At 42.0% G+C, this 16,975-nt stretch overlaps 1 protein-coding gene across 1 annotated transcript in view; it reads right to left on the reverse strand.

Moving 5' to 3' along the window:
- The window catches only part of TBX20 (T-box transcription factor 20), a 55,588-nt gene extending 39,202 nt beyond the window's left edge, over positions 1–16,386 (reverse strand). The window contains exons 1-5 of the mRNA XM_001500042.7: positions 15,703–16,386; positions 12,083–12,341; positions 10,829–10,993; positions 6,892–7,000; positions 2,837–2,995 (exon numbers count right to left, since the gene is read on the reverse strand). Coding sequence (XP_001500092.2) covers positions 2,837–2,995; positions 6,892–7,000; positions 10,829–10,993; positions 12,083–12,341; positions 15,703–15,829 — 819 coding nt within the window. The 5' untranslated portion in view covers positions 15,830–16,386. The remainder of the gene's footprint in view (positions 1–2,836; positions 2,996–6,891; positions 7,001–10,828; positions 10,994–12,082; positions 12,342–15,702) is intronic.
- Between the last annotated feature and the right edge of the window lie 589 nt (positions 16,387–16,975).

Genomic DNA, 16,975 nt, shown 5'->3' on the forward strand with positions numbered 1-16,975 from the left:
AGAATTTTTTATAGGTAAAGCATCATGATGCATGCAGCTTCCTTTCAAATGATTGTGGGAAGAGGAAAAGTATGTATATTCATACAGATAGAGAACTGCGACAGAGGAGGTAAAGCAAAAAATGTTAATTCTTGAATCTAGGTAGAGAATACATGGGGTTCATTTTACCATTTCTGTAACTTTTGGATATTTGAAAATTTTATAAATAAAAATCTGAGTGGACAAGAAAAGAATTAAATGAGATAAGGTCATTAAGCATATGGCTCTGATGAGATGCAGCTGGTGCCAGTAGATCTTCTGACAGCCAGTTCAGGATAATTACCATCTCCTTACACTGGCTGCTGTGCAGTGTGAACAGCACCCTGCACACGGCAGGAAAGCAGTGAGCACTTGTTGAAAAGAAAAAAACTAAACATCAAGAGCTGAAGCCCTCTAAAAAGGATGTCTGTGGGTCCATCAGGGTCACAAGCTGAGAGGAGGTGAAGTTCCGCTCTCTTGGGGACACCAGGCACCTAAAGCTTAGAGTTAAGAACACTGACTTTTAAATCTAACCTCTTGGATTCGAATCTGTGATGGGAGCAGCAAGTTCACCTTGGATGAGTGAACTCTGCCTCAATTCTCCCAGCTGTAAAATGCAACATAAAAACACTGTCGTTGCCATCTTATAATATCACTGTGAAGATTAAATAAGACAACATACTTTAAATGGTGCCTTGCACATAGTGTGTACCCAAACATTAGCTGCTATTATAATTATGTAGATAATAACCTCCTATTCCAGTGTCCTGTGATATGAGAGGTCCTGCCAACACTTATTCAGGATTGCTCCTTCACCTATTAAACCAAATCTAAGGTGTAATACTCAGAAACTTCCCTTAATTTTGTTGTCTGTAATTTTCACTAAAAAACCTGATTTACCAATTCTTGCTTTGGTTCTCTTTACAGAGAATTCTGATAAAAACAATGAAGTTTCTGCAAGACAAGTTTTTATTTCATTCTCAAACATCAGCAGGGTTTCTTGTATTAGTATAAATCTAATGTAAAAGCTACAAATTCGATTAATGTAAAATGAATTGAATGTTTCAGGAATCTTTTCTGAACCTATAATATCTGCATTACATGCGTCGTCAAATAAATTAAAAATGGAATTGTTAGCGTCAATGTTCCAGATTCGCAGAGAAACAGCATTAGTGTTTTAGGCTTTTGTGGGCTTCAGTCTATACCCAAACTTTTAGCCTGGGCATTCTTTGCAAGTTTCCACTCTTGTGTTATCTTAGAGATAATTCAAAAGTTACAATACTTTGCTTTTACTTTAAGATGATGAGTATGATAACATTTGTGCATTCATTTATCTCACTAAGAAATACACTACTAACATTTTAAAATCCAAATAGTGACAGATCCTCTCCGGATATTCCAGAGACAGTCCACCAGTAACCACATGCCTTATTTATAGAGTGTGTTACAGTTTCCAAAGGCATGTTTACACACAGCATCTCATTTGATCCTCACAGCAATTCTCTAAGATGGTCTGGGCAGTTCTTAGCCCCATTTTACAGTCAAGGAAAATGGCAGCCACAGTGATGAAGTGAAATCTACTCAGAGTTGTACAGAAATTGTAGGTGCTTATGCCTTGCAGACGCACATCCACTCCGGCCATTTGCCCACATCCCTTCTCTGGGCTCCCATTTGTGTAGGGCTACCTGGGCTTTCAGCTTCATCTTCTTGTTTTCCCTGAGAAACTCGACACCGTATCTCCTCAGGCTGACCATCCCACTCTGGACTCTGAGCCATCTATCAGGCAGCACCTAACAGTCATTCACTCAGAACTCAAAATATAACAGCATCAAGACAAGAGGGAAGCAGTAGTCCTGGCTACCTCTAACTAATCAAATAAAAGCAAGATACAAAAACCTTAAGAGGCTTCAAACAACCAAATTTGTCAAGTAAACTCACAATGTGAGTTCCTTTTACTGAAGTATGTCAAAAGAAATTCTACTTCTGGTCCTTCCTGACTGTGGGAAAGTTACTTATCCTTTCTCAGCCTCAGCTTCCTCACTATAAAATGTTCCTATTACCTCCAGCCTTCAAGGCTATGCTGACCATGAAAGAAGAAAATATATGGGGAAATGTCTAACAGCACGCAGCCCTTAATAAGACTTTGATAAATATTTGTTGAATTGGACTAAACTTTATGAATGAAGAAATGCATAAATTGTAAATGTCATGTACAAGAGAGTAGAAAGTACATAATTCAATATTTTAAATTAGATATCTTGATGTTAATTAAATACACAACTGCTTATATACTATACTTTATTATCTAAAGACATCTAAAATCATTCTACTAGAATTATCTTACTCTCAATTACACCTGAATAATCCTCACAAAATATCTGAAGTATCAGTAGTCTGAGCAGTTGGCTAGACTATGTGTGCTAATTTAGCAGAAAAACTGAACTTCTAAATTTTATGAAGCAATGAGTGTAGGGTTATGTATGGCATAAGGTTCTACCAAGAGGAGGAAAAGGAAGCAGGTAATTTTCTCGAGAAGAAAATTTGAGAAGACTGATTGGGGCAGGTTTGGCTGGGAGAGTGGCAGTGAACAACCTGATAGCAGCATTCAGATTCTAGATAAGATAGTGTAGTGCAGACGTGCATAACCTTGAGCCATGGTCACTCAACACACTTAGAGGTCCTGGGGCTGACACTCCATAGCTCGCTCCAAAGTGAACTTCTATTTTGAGTACTGGGATAGCCCTTCTCTCCAAGAAAACGAAAGAACCTCCTAAATCCTTATCTTATATAGGAAATAAATGGTGAACAGTGCACTCACCAGTTGATTCTGGTAGGCAGTGACTGCCGTAAAAACTGTCTCTGGAAAGATGAATGTTCTGAATTCTTCAGACTTCAGATTGAGCAATGAGGCCGTGTGGTCTTTCTTCTTAATGATGTGTACCCGCGGCTGGTACTTATGCATTGAGTTCAAAATTATCTACAACAAAGAGATGGGAAGTACTGAATTTTAAGTAATTATATTACTCAGGCCAAATTACAGTGAGGCAAAGAAAGAACCATAAAATCTACAGTTTCTAATTCAGTTTTAAGATTAGGATCTACCCTTCCCATTCTTAAGGCAAATCATTTTCACAAGATACTGCAGAGTCATCGTTGTGAATCACATTTTACCAAAACAACTACAGATAATACAGATTGTTTCAAGTGTCCTTTCTAAAATGATGGAGGGAAAGTCATCTGGAGGATAAGTTTATTATTTTTTTTTAAATCAAGTTTTTAAAATATTTTTTGTTTGTTAGTCTGGCTAGACCAAAGGATGGATGTCTAAATTTTCTCAAGTAAGAAATTATATATTCTAGGAGGACAGATTATTATTTATTGGGGAGGAAATAAAACAGTTTAGAAAGGCAGTGTGGTATTAGACAGACCTTGGTTAGAATACTGAATCAGCTACTTTCTAGCTCTTTAATCTTGGGCTAAGTGATCTCACCTCACCAACCTCACTTTCTCAAATGCAAAAACTGTATTAACCTCATAGGGGTTGTGGTGAGGATTAGATGATGTAATCCTTGTAATCACATAGCAAATAGGAAGTGCTCAGTAAATATGAACTGTATTATTATTATTATTGTTATTATTTCTGACAGTTTCATTGATTTCTGACTTCCAGTTATAAACTAAACATGAATGATAGTGATGGCCATCTTCCATTCCATAGCTAATAAAAGTTGCCCAATACATAGAAATCATAAACATACCCTGGTTAAACAAGGCAGTATTCTTCATGTGTCTTTTAAATAAAATATAATAATTTGCCATTATGAAATCTGAGCAATGAAATTTACTTTCAGATATAAAAAGTTTTCCACATCGTCTGTGTTCCCCCCACCCCACCCCACCCCAGGTAGCTACCTTAATCTGCAAAACTGGGTATGTCTTTCCTGGGATAACAGGGCTCACATTGTATGCTCTTCACCCCAAGGGCCTAGCAGAGAGCTTGGCCCTCAGGGGAGGTGTTGGATAAATACTGTGGCAGGACCAAAGTCAATGGCACACAGCAGCCGAAGGATTGTTACAACTAACGGCTCCCTTGTTTTCTTGGCTAACATGGGTGTGGCACTTGAGTGCTCCTGCTGGTTGACTTTAGGAGAGTTAAATACTAGTCACTGTGGGATAATTGAGGTAGCATCAGTCTCTCTCTGTGCTGAGATGTAAGCCAACTTAAAGTTACAAGGCATTAACTGGAATTGAATTTTGAACATGCCATCTTTTTATGATCCCAAACCTGAATAGGATAACTGAAACAAATAAGAGCTTCAAATGAATCAAAATAAACTTCAAAAAAGTCACCTCTTTTTAAAATGTGTTTATTCCAAGGAGTTCAAGATATCTATGCTCAGTCATAAAACTGGAATAAACTCAAAATGACAAAAGCAAACATTTGCCTCCTAATACTGATGTAAGAAAAAACCTGAGCATTCATTACATGTTCTACTAAGACAGAAAGAATTTTCAAATTTTTGAGACACACAATGGAAAAAGCCCTACGCTTTAAATAAGATCCCCTCTCCCCTACTTACACCACCCCAAGGTCAATTTCCTTAGGGAAAGGGTGCCGGACAGACTCAGACCCCAGACCAAGTATCAGACCCCAGGGCTCCTTGACTCTGCTCAAGCCCTCATGGGGCTAAGGAATGCTAATAGAAATGTGGACTCCACTTCATCAAAGAAATAAATTCCTGGAAATAAGAAATTGTCCTGTTATAAAACTAAAACTGCATCTATAAAAGGGGCTGCTTTAGAACTAATTCAAAGAACTTGGCTAAACAACACAGGATCTAAAAATCTTTCCTTGTAGTTTTCAGAACACACTATTTCTGATGACAAAGGATTATATTAAGTAATAAAATTTTAAAGCTAAAATGGATATTAGCAGCCATTTAAGACTAAACAATTTGTCAAGGCCTAATCTTGGCGTACTCAGACTAGAATCCAGAGCTCCCGAAATACAGCTTAGTGCTCTTCCCACCCATGAAGCTGATGCAAGAAGGAAAACCTCACTTCTGGGCAGCTGATCTCAAAATGAACTCTCAAGTCTTTTTAGAAAGACTCAAACAGTTCTTCTAAAAGCTTCACATATAGAAAATAGCAGAACTATAAAAAATTTCATTTCTCCCTGCAAACATTTCAATGGAGCCCAAGAAATTTTACTATAAATGACATTAAGAATGATAGTTGCCCTACAGAAAATGTCTCTCAGAAACTTCATACATTTTAGTCTGAAAAAAAAAATCTGTCAATGGAAACATCTTTAAAAAAAGAAAACAAGAAAAGGAGAATTATGCCAACATCCTTAAACATAAAGGTCAATTACCTTTTCCAATACATAAAATACAGAAACCTGTTAACCTACTTCCAACATCCCAACAGTGCCACCAGCAGAGTCATGAGTTAACCTGATTACTCTGACTCAGTCGTGATAAATGAGGTCTCCTGAGGGGAATGGATGGAGGCAACGCCTGAAGCCATTTATTTGGTTCCAGGTTCAATCCTACCATTTGAGACCATGTCTAGAACTCTCTAACTTATTATCTACTTATAACCATCTTTTTTGAGAAAAGTTTTGGAACTTTTCTTCTAAATTGCATAAATCCAATAAAACTAAAACCTTATGTAACAAGAGCCTTAATAAAGGAGATAAGAGAGATAATTATATCAGAACAACTAAACCAAAGAAAGAACCTATGAAAATACCAATGTGCCTTCTGGCAATTGAGGCAAATAAACAATATTCTCATCAAAAAGAAGTATGCAAGTCTATCTAAAGTTTTCTTAGTATAAAATCTAAAACAAAATTTTTATGTAAATCTTTATTTAAGAGCATGGACTAACATCGCAGATAGTTCCTTAAAAGCAATCTAATCAAATGTGTAAAGGCCTGAGCCAAAAAAGGTTACTTGTTCTATTATCTATTGAGAAGAGCTCAGAATTCCAATTTCTCTTTTTTCTACATTTTGATGAACTCCTTATTGACACAAAATCATTGTTTTAAAATAATAGTTACCATTTGTTTTTGTTTTTTTTTAAAGATTGGCACCTGAGCTAACAACTGTTCCCAATCTTCTTTTTTTTTTCTCTTTTTTTCCCTTCTTCTCCCCAAAGCCCCCCAGTACACAGTTGTATATTCTAGTTGTAGGCCTTTCTGGTTGTGCTCTGTGGGACCCGCCTCAACATGGCTCGATGAACGGTGCCATGTTGTGCCCAGGATCCAAACCAGCAAAACCTTGGGCAAAACTACTCCGCCACAGGGCCAGCCCCTGTTTTGTTTTTAATTGCAATACTTCTCTGTGCTTTAATATACATGAGACTCTCTACCAAGGGGATATATAATGAGTAAACAACACTCTCCCAAATCTATTTGAACATAAAACCCTTCTGTTCTATTGCCTCTCACTGAAGGTGTTCTATAGAGCACACTTTGGGAAACCTCCATAGGATGCCTCAGCCCCATTTCCCTCTATTCTGTGTTATCTGATATACCACTGATGGAAATTAGATGTTTAACCCGAGAATGGGCGGTAGTAGCCTTTGTTTAGTTGGTGCAGGTAGTAGAGCAGTTGCAGAAGTCTTAGGAAATCCATGGTGCTGAAGGTCCCTGACCCTTTTGCCTAGAAATGGCACAGAGCATCCCTGTAAATGACCTCTTGACAACACAGTCAGGGTTCCCAGTGAGACACGTGAATGTTCTCCTAGAATGACTCAGAGATGGAGGGTAAGAGAGGGAGAGGAGGAAGAGACTTAGAGGGAGGAAGTTTTATGTGACTTCTCCATTCCATCCCAGGGAATCCCCATAGTCCAAGGCACTGCACTTACATGGCCATGTTGATCCAGTTCATTGTTGGTGAGTTTCACCTTTTCAAAAGACACCATCTGTTTGAGTAGCTGCTCACCAGTAAAAGGAGAGTCTGGGTGTACATACAGCCTAAGAAAATTATGAGAGAATTTTATTGAGACATTTTATAAAAACTGTTCTCTGTGGGTTATGAAATATTCTGACTCTAAAGGAACACAAAAGCCTCATATAAAACAGTGAATTTTATTTGCCGCATATAATCTCAAATTTAATAATACAGCAATACCAAAATAACTCTAAAACATCTAAATGTGTTTCTTCATATACCAATGATCTAAAAGGGGTAAGACTTAATAGCTTTTCTATTATCTGCTGAGCAAGCCATTTTTTAAAGGTGGGGTTTTTTTTCTATCTATCTAATCAACTACTGGTCTGCTTCTGTCAAATATAAAATCTTGTTGTAGTTATTTTCAAAAGTAAGGCTAGGTTATACTAACTGCATAATGAGGTCCTAGTATAAGCATTGCTAAAAGCAATGAAAGAATTTAAAAGAGGAAACAAGTCTGGAGAATCCATTCATTTAAACTAGAAGGTGACTCAGTTTAAAGTTGAGTTCTTTATAAATACAAGATAGAGTAATTTTACTACAGGGACCTGGGGAACTTTTAGTAGTCCAGAGATCATCGTCTGTTGCTCCTCCTGGTACCTTACATACTATACTTTCATCATCTAGTTAATTGCTCAGTAAATAAGAGTAAAAACAAGCTGGGTAAGCTTCTAATTATTCAATATATTTATGTGTAAACAGCCTAAGCAAAAAAAAAAAGGTTTGGAGGGGAAAAAAATGTATCTATCATTTATGGATCGGTTGCAATGTGCAAGGCAATCTTTTATTCACTCACAGTTAAATGCAGCCATTTGTTCTATCTATGAGTATCACACTAAGCACAACTCTGGGTAAATCCCCATCCTGGTATCCAGTCTACAAAAGCTTTTCTGAAGTCAGGGGATATTATAGAACTAATGAGAGGGGAAGGGAATATCCTTGATTTAATAGGACAAACTCCTTTATCCACGTAACAGGTTATTTATATCTAAATTTTGTATAGCATCCTTATAACTATAATTAAACATAAATATTATGGTTGGGGCAAAGGCAAGGAAAAAAGTCACAAAACCCTTGCTTGTAAAGAACAAGAAGTCTGTGCCATGATTTCTCATGCAGAGGATTAAGAATAGAAGAAGTGGGTGCACGTGCTGAAACTCACAAAGCCCACCAGAAGCACAGCACAAAACAGGCTGACAGCACGAAGGATTCTTACCAGATCCATACAAGAACTTGAAAGGCTTTAGGTGTTTGTGTGTCTGCCCGTTAGCTTGATTTTTTTTTTTTAGGAAGAGTGCTGAAAATTGCCTTTCAATTGACATCCTCTTTTTTTTTTTTTAAAGATTGGCACCTGAGCTAACAACTGTGGCCAATCTTTTTTTTATTCTGCTTTATCTCCCCAAATCCCCCAGGTACATAGTTGTATATCCTAGTTGCAGGTCCTTCTGGTTCTGGCATGTGGGACGCCGCCTCACTGTGGCCTGACGAGCGGTGCCATGTCTGTGCCCAGGATCCGAACCAGTGAAAGCCTGGGCCACCGCAGCGGAGCACGTGAACTTAACCACTCTGCCACAGGGCCGGCCCCAACAATTGACATATTCTTTGATGACACAACCATAGTAGCTTTTCAAGTGTCACCCTTCTAAGGCTTCATAGGTGTAGTTGTTTTACTGATCAGCACCACCTCCTACCCACCCCACCAAGAAAGGTTCAAAATTATTTAAAGTCCTAAAAGCTGATGAAATGTTCCTCCTTTAAGTATTAATTCGCCATGTGTAATCACATTAATAATGATTAATATATTTAAATATCAATTACTTTAAAGAAGAAATGTCCCATATGAAATATAACTATTTTAAATTATGTATAATGTCTTGCCCATTATTATGATCAAATGATATTGTCAAGTATTATTTATTCTGATTACAAACAACTGACTGATGAACTTCAGTCTGAAATACAATGCTTCAAAGAACTAAAACCACAAGGAATTTCCACCATCAGTACAAAAGGATCACCTCCCAAGGTCCTCACCTTTCCCTTATGGAGCTAGAAAATATATAGCACTATTTCTTTTAATAATAATAAAGAAGAGTTGCTTAAATTATCTAGAATATTTCTATCCTATAATGCACTAAAATTTTTTATCTAATCAATATAAATAAGCTGAACTAGGATGAATGAAAAAGCATACAGGAAGCCCCTCCTCTCTCTCAAGTCCCCTGGGACTTAAAATTCCAGCAATAGCTTAAACATGCTTCGGTTAAGATAGTGTATTGGTACGTGCTTTCCTTCTCCGACCAGAACAGATTAGTAACATAAACAAGGCATGTCATATTTCCAAAGTCCTGCGCGCCTGCACCAGTTCTTCATACCTTCAGATAGGAAGAAGACGTATGCTAAATAAGAGTGATTAACTTCTTAGAGGAAAGCCTTTGGGGGAAAAAAAAGTTTGCTTGTAAAAATGGTTAGGAATCTGCTAAAATATCCCCTTCTCTCTCTCTCTCTCTTTCTCTTGTTTAAAACAATATTGTAAAATTTGGAAGGAAGCTCAAGAGTAACGTGAATCAGCTATTTAATAGTACACTAGAGAACTCTAATTCTATTCATTTTAATATCTACTGTAAACTGGTGAATCTTGCTCAATTAAAAAAAGTTAACAATTTTTAAAGAATCTCTTAGTCCTAACTGTATTTAATATACTGATTGGGAGGGTTGGGAAGATGTCCTTCCTAGTAGCTTGTGGGAATGGAAATCTCTGAGAGGCTTCTTTTAATCTCTTCTCTAGTGTATTTAGCACAGTGTAAGCTTAATAGTGTGATCAACTACTGAGGAAGCTTAATATGCTGTCTGAACTGTATGTGTAAATTGTGTCAATTTTGTGCCCTAAGGCTCCAGACTAGATACGAAGAACCAGCCATAAATTCAAAGTTCCTAAATCTGTACATTTAAATAAATTCTTAGCTCTGATATGAATTTTTCAATCAACATCAAAAATTAGTCATAAAACAACTTAAAAGCTGTGATGCTTGATTTTAGCACCCAAATGTAAAGTCAGCTAATATTCTTTGTTTGTACTAAAGTATACAGAAAGATTCCTGTAACCTCAGCTATTACTATTCACATAAGCAAATACGAGCTCTTTTTTCCCCCAGAATGCTCATTTGGGCAAAGCAGCTATAATAGAGGTTGGCATGTGATTTTTCAAACAGGATTCTCCTAGAAAAACATTATTACCAATGAATAGCACAAATATAAACATATATGATCCCTAATATATTAAGTAAGTAATGTTTCAAATAAAAGAATATTAACCTGATGTTGAATTACATTCATCCACTAAACTTATTATGGAGAGGGGGGAAAAAGAGTTTGCATTTTTTGCTTAAAATCTCGGAGCCCTTTACTGGTCAAAATCAACCACATTTTACCAAAATGTCTATTATGTGCAGATATAACCACATTGTTAACAAATATTTACTATAAGCAACCACTTTACTAAAATGCACTCTTCTAAAAAGGATTTATAAGTAGCCAACGAGAAATCATGGGTGCTACACGACATGGGTCCAGATTTCTAACGAATATTCCAATGGAAATTTAAGGAAATGAATTGTGGGGAAAGATAAAATTAAACACTGAGTTCTGTCTACGCACAAACTCTGCCTTTTTCAGAGACTAACCCATGTGCTGTGTAGTCAATCCGGGAGTGTCCAGGCTTAGAACGCTGTCTTACCAGAGCTCATGGGTTTAAAACCAGACCTGCTCAAAACTCAAACCACCAGGGCCGGAGACGTTCTCCAGCAGGGTTAATATGCATCTTGCTCGAGCGGAAAAGTGGAGGCACAAACCTGGCTGGAAGCGGCGGGTCCGCCTTGCCAGCCACCAGCCAGGAGGACCGGTGGTAGGCGTAGCGGTATCTCTTGTTGTCCACGGGGACGATGTCCATCAGGACTATGTACTTGGCCTCAGGATCCACGCCCGAAAACGACACCCGGATGGTAGGAAACATCCTCCTGACACAGGGAGACAAAGAGAATCGGCCCTGGCTCAAACTGCCTAATAAGCTGACCCGACTTAGGGAGGGAGGAAGAGGGTCCGACTCCCTCCCCAACCGACCCCCAACCCCTTTTTGTTTCCAGTAAAGCGACAGTGAATATGGAGACCGATCTCCCAAGCCTAAATAATTTTAAGTGTCACCTTTAGAGGAGTCCTCATTGCTAGGTGAAAAGTTTTGTTTTATTTTTTTAATACCCGAGTGTTTGTGATCAGAGAAAATCCTATGCTACGTCATCAAGCCCATTAGGCTCCCGGATCCGAAGTCTCCGAAGCTGACCAAGACACGCAACCCCTCGTTTTGCAGCCAGAAAACTTGCTCCTGCCATAGAAGGCGAGAGCGGGCTTCTCAGAGTTGGGGTTCGGGAGACCGTGGGAGTATGTCCCAGAGTCCCGAGAGCTGGAGCGACCAGGCGCCGGGGGCCACCGACCTCCGGAGCCTTTGCCCCAAGCCCGGGAGCCGCCGCACCGGCACCCGTGGCTTCCCGCTAGCCCCGAGCCTGCCCGGCCTTGGCGCCAAGGGGCCGACCGCCCGCACTCTGGCCCCCGGGGCGGGTGGTCGTTTCAAATTTCATTTTTCCGCCCAGGTTTTAATTTTAGTGTTTAATGGGAGCTGGTGGCTTCTGCAAATTGAGGCCGATAAAAGGGAAGCTTCCTGCCTCCTTCGCAGCACCCAGCAGCCGGCCCTGCGCCCCGGGGGCGCGAGTTTCTGCTTCCCTTCCGATGCCGACTCTGTTCCCGCCACCCCACCCCCACCCTCGGCTCTCCTGGGCTGCAGGGAGCGCAGATCCCTAGGCCCTAGGCCCTGTGCCCTTCTCCTCAGGCCAGGGTGGGGATTCTCATGACCAGATCCCGAGAAAGCAAACGCTTGGACATGTGTCTCAGCAGCTCTTTCCAAAAGCAAATCCGTGGAAAGAAGCCCTCCTTAAGCGAAGCTTTCTCTCCATGCTCAGGACCAAGAGTGTTTCGCCCTGTTCCTGGAAATGGCCACCCAGGGCGCCATTCCCATCTTCTCACTCCTCACCCGCGAAAGGCCAAGGCCTCAGTACCTGCCGGACTTGGTGATGATCATCTCCGTGCCCAGCTCGTGGAATTTGTCCCAGAGCTCCTTGGTCTCCAGGCTGCAGGTGATTTTGGCCATCTCCTCACTGGGGATGATGGGGGTAGTGGGGATGAGTGGCTCAGTACACAGAGAGGAGGAGGATGGGCTGCTCCTGCCTCCACCGCTGCCACCAAACTCCCCGTGAGCATCCAGGCTGGTCAGCTCCCCCAGGGGCTGCGCACAGGATGACTTCTCCACAAATTGTTCTGCAGGTGAAGAGAACGGAGAATGACAGCTAATGCAGTCAAGCAAAAATACAGGGAGGAGAACAGCACAACTAAAATAGGTACCTGGATTTGACTTTGGAAAAGTTAAGCTCAGAAACTCCAGGAAGGTAGCGATAATGCATCACTACACAGGCATGAGATTCCCATGGAGTGACATGCCCAGTGCTTTCTTACTAAACAAGTGAGTTCTAGAACCATGGTTTATCACCACCATTACTGAAACCCACTTTGGAGAATAAAAATGTGGGGAGTGGACAAAGAGAAAAGTGGTGATCAGGAAGGATAAAAAGCAAGTATTGCTATTGCTATCCCTCCCAAATTCTAGACTTCACCGTGTGTGAGATCTAGCCCAGTCCTGCCTCTCTGACAACCAGGAGAGACTTTTCTCCAGGGAAACCAAGGGAGTGAAGAGATCAGCACCTTCCTCACTTTAAGAGGAACTTTCCCTTCTCTCCTGGAGCCTTCTCTTCATAAGAGAAAATGACAAGGGGGCAGGGGGAAAAAGTGGGGATGTGGTTAAAAAAAAATGTTATTTCACTTCTCTGCCTGGTTCTCAGTTTCCTAAGCTTTAACATGTTTGATTAGGGCATTTTTACAATATCCCTCCCAGCCTGAGATAAGACTCTAGCACATAACTTGTTAAGCCACAGGAGAGCACTCTCTGGGAGGTTTTTGGAACATGCTTGAAACAATTGGCTTGAGGGACAATATGTGTAACTTTTTGTCCCTCTCTCTATAAGGTCCTGGAAGTGAGGAAAACAACCCCAAACCCAGAATAGCAGAGCATTAAAGTAGGAAGAACACTTTGCCATCCACCATAAGGCTGGAATACCACTGCCTATGAAGCAAACATTCTCCTCCACAGTTGATAAGGGCTTGAGACTACACCAGTCACTTTGATGGAATACAGGGGGACTTTTGTAATTGTCCCAATTATCTTGCATCCCTTAAAAAAGAAACTACTTGAATCTGCAATGTGAAACTGATCTCCAAACAACCCTGTTCTAAGTGCCCTCAAGGAACTGAAACAAGTTGTAAATGTAGATATGTACATATATATGATGTGTATATCATATAAAATGTTTTCTTTCCCATATTTCTCTTTAACTTGGGGCAGGCAAGCAGGAAATAGATAATTTTTACCTTTTCTTCTCTTATGATAAAAATCCAATTCATGGAAATGTTTTAAATTAAGAATAATCGAATTAATTATCTTATCCTTATATTTTCAAATTCAAAGAAAGAGAACCATGCCATGGCAAAATCTTATTTCTACTAATATTTTCAGAAACACATTCACATAATGTCTTTATAGGGAATTAACAAAAAGCCTGAGAAATTTTCTTATTTTCTGACAATTGAAAAAGGCAAACTGCCTAAGCCCCAGACTAACCAGTGCATCAGGGTTGGGAAGTGCAAGACGAAGAGAATGATATAGAAATGCTCTACTACAGTGTTATATGTCAATTATATCTCAATAAGAAAAAATTTTTTTTTAAAGAAATGCCCTACTGGTGTGAGGCAGTTCTTCTAAATAGACTTAATGTATTTAAATGGGCCATCATGAGGCACTTTCAACCCCCACCCTACAATTGCTTCAACATCTCACTAGTGTTTCAAGGTACCATATTCTGTCCTAACAGAACCTTTAGGTGTTTCTCTTGCTGCCGTCCTTGGCCTATAGTCACCAACTGCTCTGTTGAACTGGCCCATGAAAGAGACAAGAATGCCTTCTGGTTCTTTCAGAGCCTGTCTCTGAGCCTCATGGAGGGACACATTTTACAGACTGTGTGTGTGTGTAGGGGTGGGTGCTGTGAGCTGGGAATGGCTTTATAGTTTAGAACTTAGATAGAAGGTGGTTTTTCTTAGGAAAATAAATAGAGAAAGAAGCAACGTTGAAATGACAGTGGAGCTGAAGCTGGCAGGTTTCCCAGTCTGCCGTTTGTACTTCTGTCAGGAATTTTAACCTGAAATCCTCTGGCTACCAAACTGTGATGGAGGTGTCTGTAAAGAATTTGGAGGCCCCCTAAATAGGAGTGGATAATTTGGGGAAGTCCCACAAAGAGAACTTTGAAATTGGTGGCTGATTTTTTTTCTAAACAGTTGGGGTTTGTTTCATTGGTTGTTCCCATTTCTTTGGCAGGTTTAAATTTAGATGGGAGAGTAGGTGGGAGGAACAGGGGAAGGGAGTGGAAACCGTGGCGTGTCAGAGAGACTTTTTGACATTATGTTTTCTGGAGATCTTCTGATTTCCTTTTCCTTGGTTATAAGTTGCTATAGGCATTTTAGTTCTCTCTTCTCTATCCAGAGACTAACACTTCATCTTTCATATTATTATTGTTTTGGATGTGAGATGTTAAAGTGTTGGGAAGGACAGGAAGAAGGAAGGAAAAAATTGGGGAGAGTTAAAGAAGTATTACCCTAAGTTTGCTATTTGATTTTTTCACTGTTTTAGGGCTACCAGATGACCAGGATGTGGGACAATTATTTCCCAAGGACCCAAGAGGTGATGATGAGAACACTTCTTTCTCCCTCAGTTGTAAAGAGACTTTGAAACACTTCTCTCCAGCAGTTTCTTTCCCACACAATTCACTCACTCATGCTAAGGGGAACATAATCCCTTTTCTTTACTCTGAGTCTAGTATCTTCTATAAATGGTAAAGGTTGTTAAATAAACAGTATAGCTAAAAGTTGAGGAATTTGGGAAATGGTTACTGGCTAATGTTTTTGCCAACCTCCACTGAAAATGACGGCAGTTATAAAACGTTGTCTTACAGATAAGTCTAGAGCTTCTGTGAAGAAAACGGTTCATGTGGGAAGAACCGGCTTATTCTACAGCACTTGACAGTGGTTTTAAGGAGCTAACTCTGTTTAGTCTATTCAAGTCAGAGGAAAAACAAAATTAAACTAGTTTTTTGCGAAGTTGCTTAAAGTCCCCTTGGTTTCAAAAGCACAAACAGGTGTTACACGCACCGTAAATCCTGTTGAGTTGTTAAAAGGGTTTTATTATTTATCCTTGAGAGTTTTTATCCCAGAAAAGTTACACACACACCCCCATATGTCCGACTTGACGTGGGGATTCCAGACAAATAGGTAGGGAGAGCAACTATCGCATACATGAGACCCGAAACCGGTTGTATTTGACGGACTGAGAAGTCCCCAAAGAAAACTTGGGCGGAAAAGAAAAGAAATCTCCTACGGCCTGAGGGTCAGAAGCTGCTCCAAGCCAGGAAAGGCGGCCACCCTCGAGAGCCTCCCGCAGCCAGGGAACAGAGGCACAAACGGATGAGCAGCACCCCAGTCCCCTGCCCAACGCGGAAAGTCAGGCAGCCCGACTTACCCAGGGGTTTGATGGTGTTCTCCGTGGCCTCCTTCTCCTTGGAGCCGCCGCTCGACATGAGCGCAGCGATGGAGAAGGCGTTGGCCCGGGAGGAGAGCTGGGGCTTGGGCGACGCCGTGAACTCCATGGCACCCAAAGCGCGGTCCGGGCCAGGGACGGGGCCTGCCGAACTGCTGTCCAGCTTCCCCAAGGGAGACAAAGACCGAAACACAGCGCAAAGTTTCCAAGTGCAATCACAGCGGAGCTGGAGACTCCAGATGAGTCAGTCCCAACCTCCCAAGAGCTCCACACTGGCCTCTCCTCTCCCCCACCGCAAAGCCCTCGAGCCGCAGAGACTTCGAACTAGCCGGAGAGGACGGCAGACCAACCACGGGCTCAACCGGGTGCGCAAGCACCGGGGCGCTCCGCAGGACCACAGGCAGCGCCGCCGGAAGCTGGAGACGAGCATCAGACGCGCAAAACCCAGGGGTCCCACAGCACCCCCTCCGCGTCCTTCCTCCTTCCCCGCGCTGGGGACAGCCGAAGCAGCCCAAGCTGCAGGGAGGTGGCGACCAGCCAAGCGCCGCCAAGAGGGGGCGGACACCAAGGAGCCCGAGCGAGGGCGTGCAGAGCACAGCACGGCGCGGCGCGGCGCGGAGGACACTGCGCCTGGGCGCTCAAAGCCCTGCGCCTTAATTTGCTGGCGGCGGCGATGCCGGCGGCCCGCAGCCAGTCAGCGGCGCCCCACGTCACCGCTTCCTGATTCCGCTGCCGAGGGCGGGGCCGCGGGGAGGGCGCTCCTCGGGCTCGGCGCCCCAACCGCCTCTAACAGCGGCCCGCCGCGAACCTGGCACCCGTTCCGTGAAAGGGGTGCCACCGTCAGACTGGCGCAGCCGCCACCGACGCCCCCTGCCTGGTCTCGCAGTCCCAAGGCAGGAGGGAGGTGCGCACTGTCCGGAGGGCACATTTTTGTTCCGGCCTAAGATCCAGGATCGCGGAGTGGCCCACTGCGGGAACCTAGACCAGAGGAAGCCTCGGGGAGTTTTTGCTGCTTCTATTCTTTTTCTAACCGGTGCTCAAAGTTCCAAAAGAAAGTTGGGAAGCTCTAAGTAGAGCGGAAACCGGCGCCGCAGCGCCGGCGACAACGGGCCAGATCCCATTTGCAGGGCAGTCCCCAGGGCTGAATCCCTGCCCTCTTTGGGCTCCAAAGTCTGTTCGCTTGACAATGGGGCTGGAGAGACGCAGCCCTGGAAAAGATACGCTACGGGAGGGCTGCGAGCATTTGGCAAAGGAT

Source organism: Equus caballus, chromosome 4 (genome assembly GCF_041296265.1).
Source record: "Equus caballus isolate H_3958 breed thoroughbred chromosome 4, TB-T2T, whole genome shotgun sequence".
Taxonomy (NCBI): Eukaryota; Metazoa; Chordata; class Mammalia; order Perissodactyla; family Equidae; genus Equus; species Equus caballus.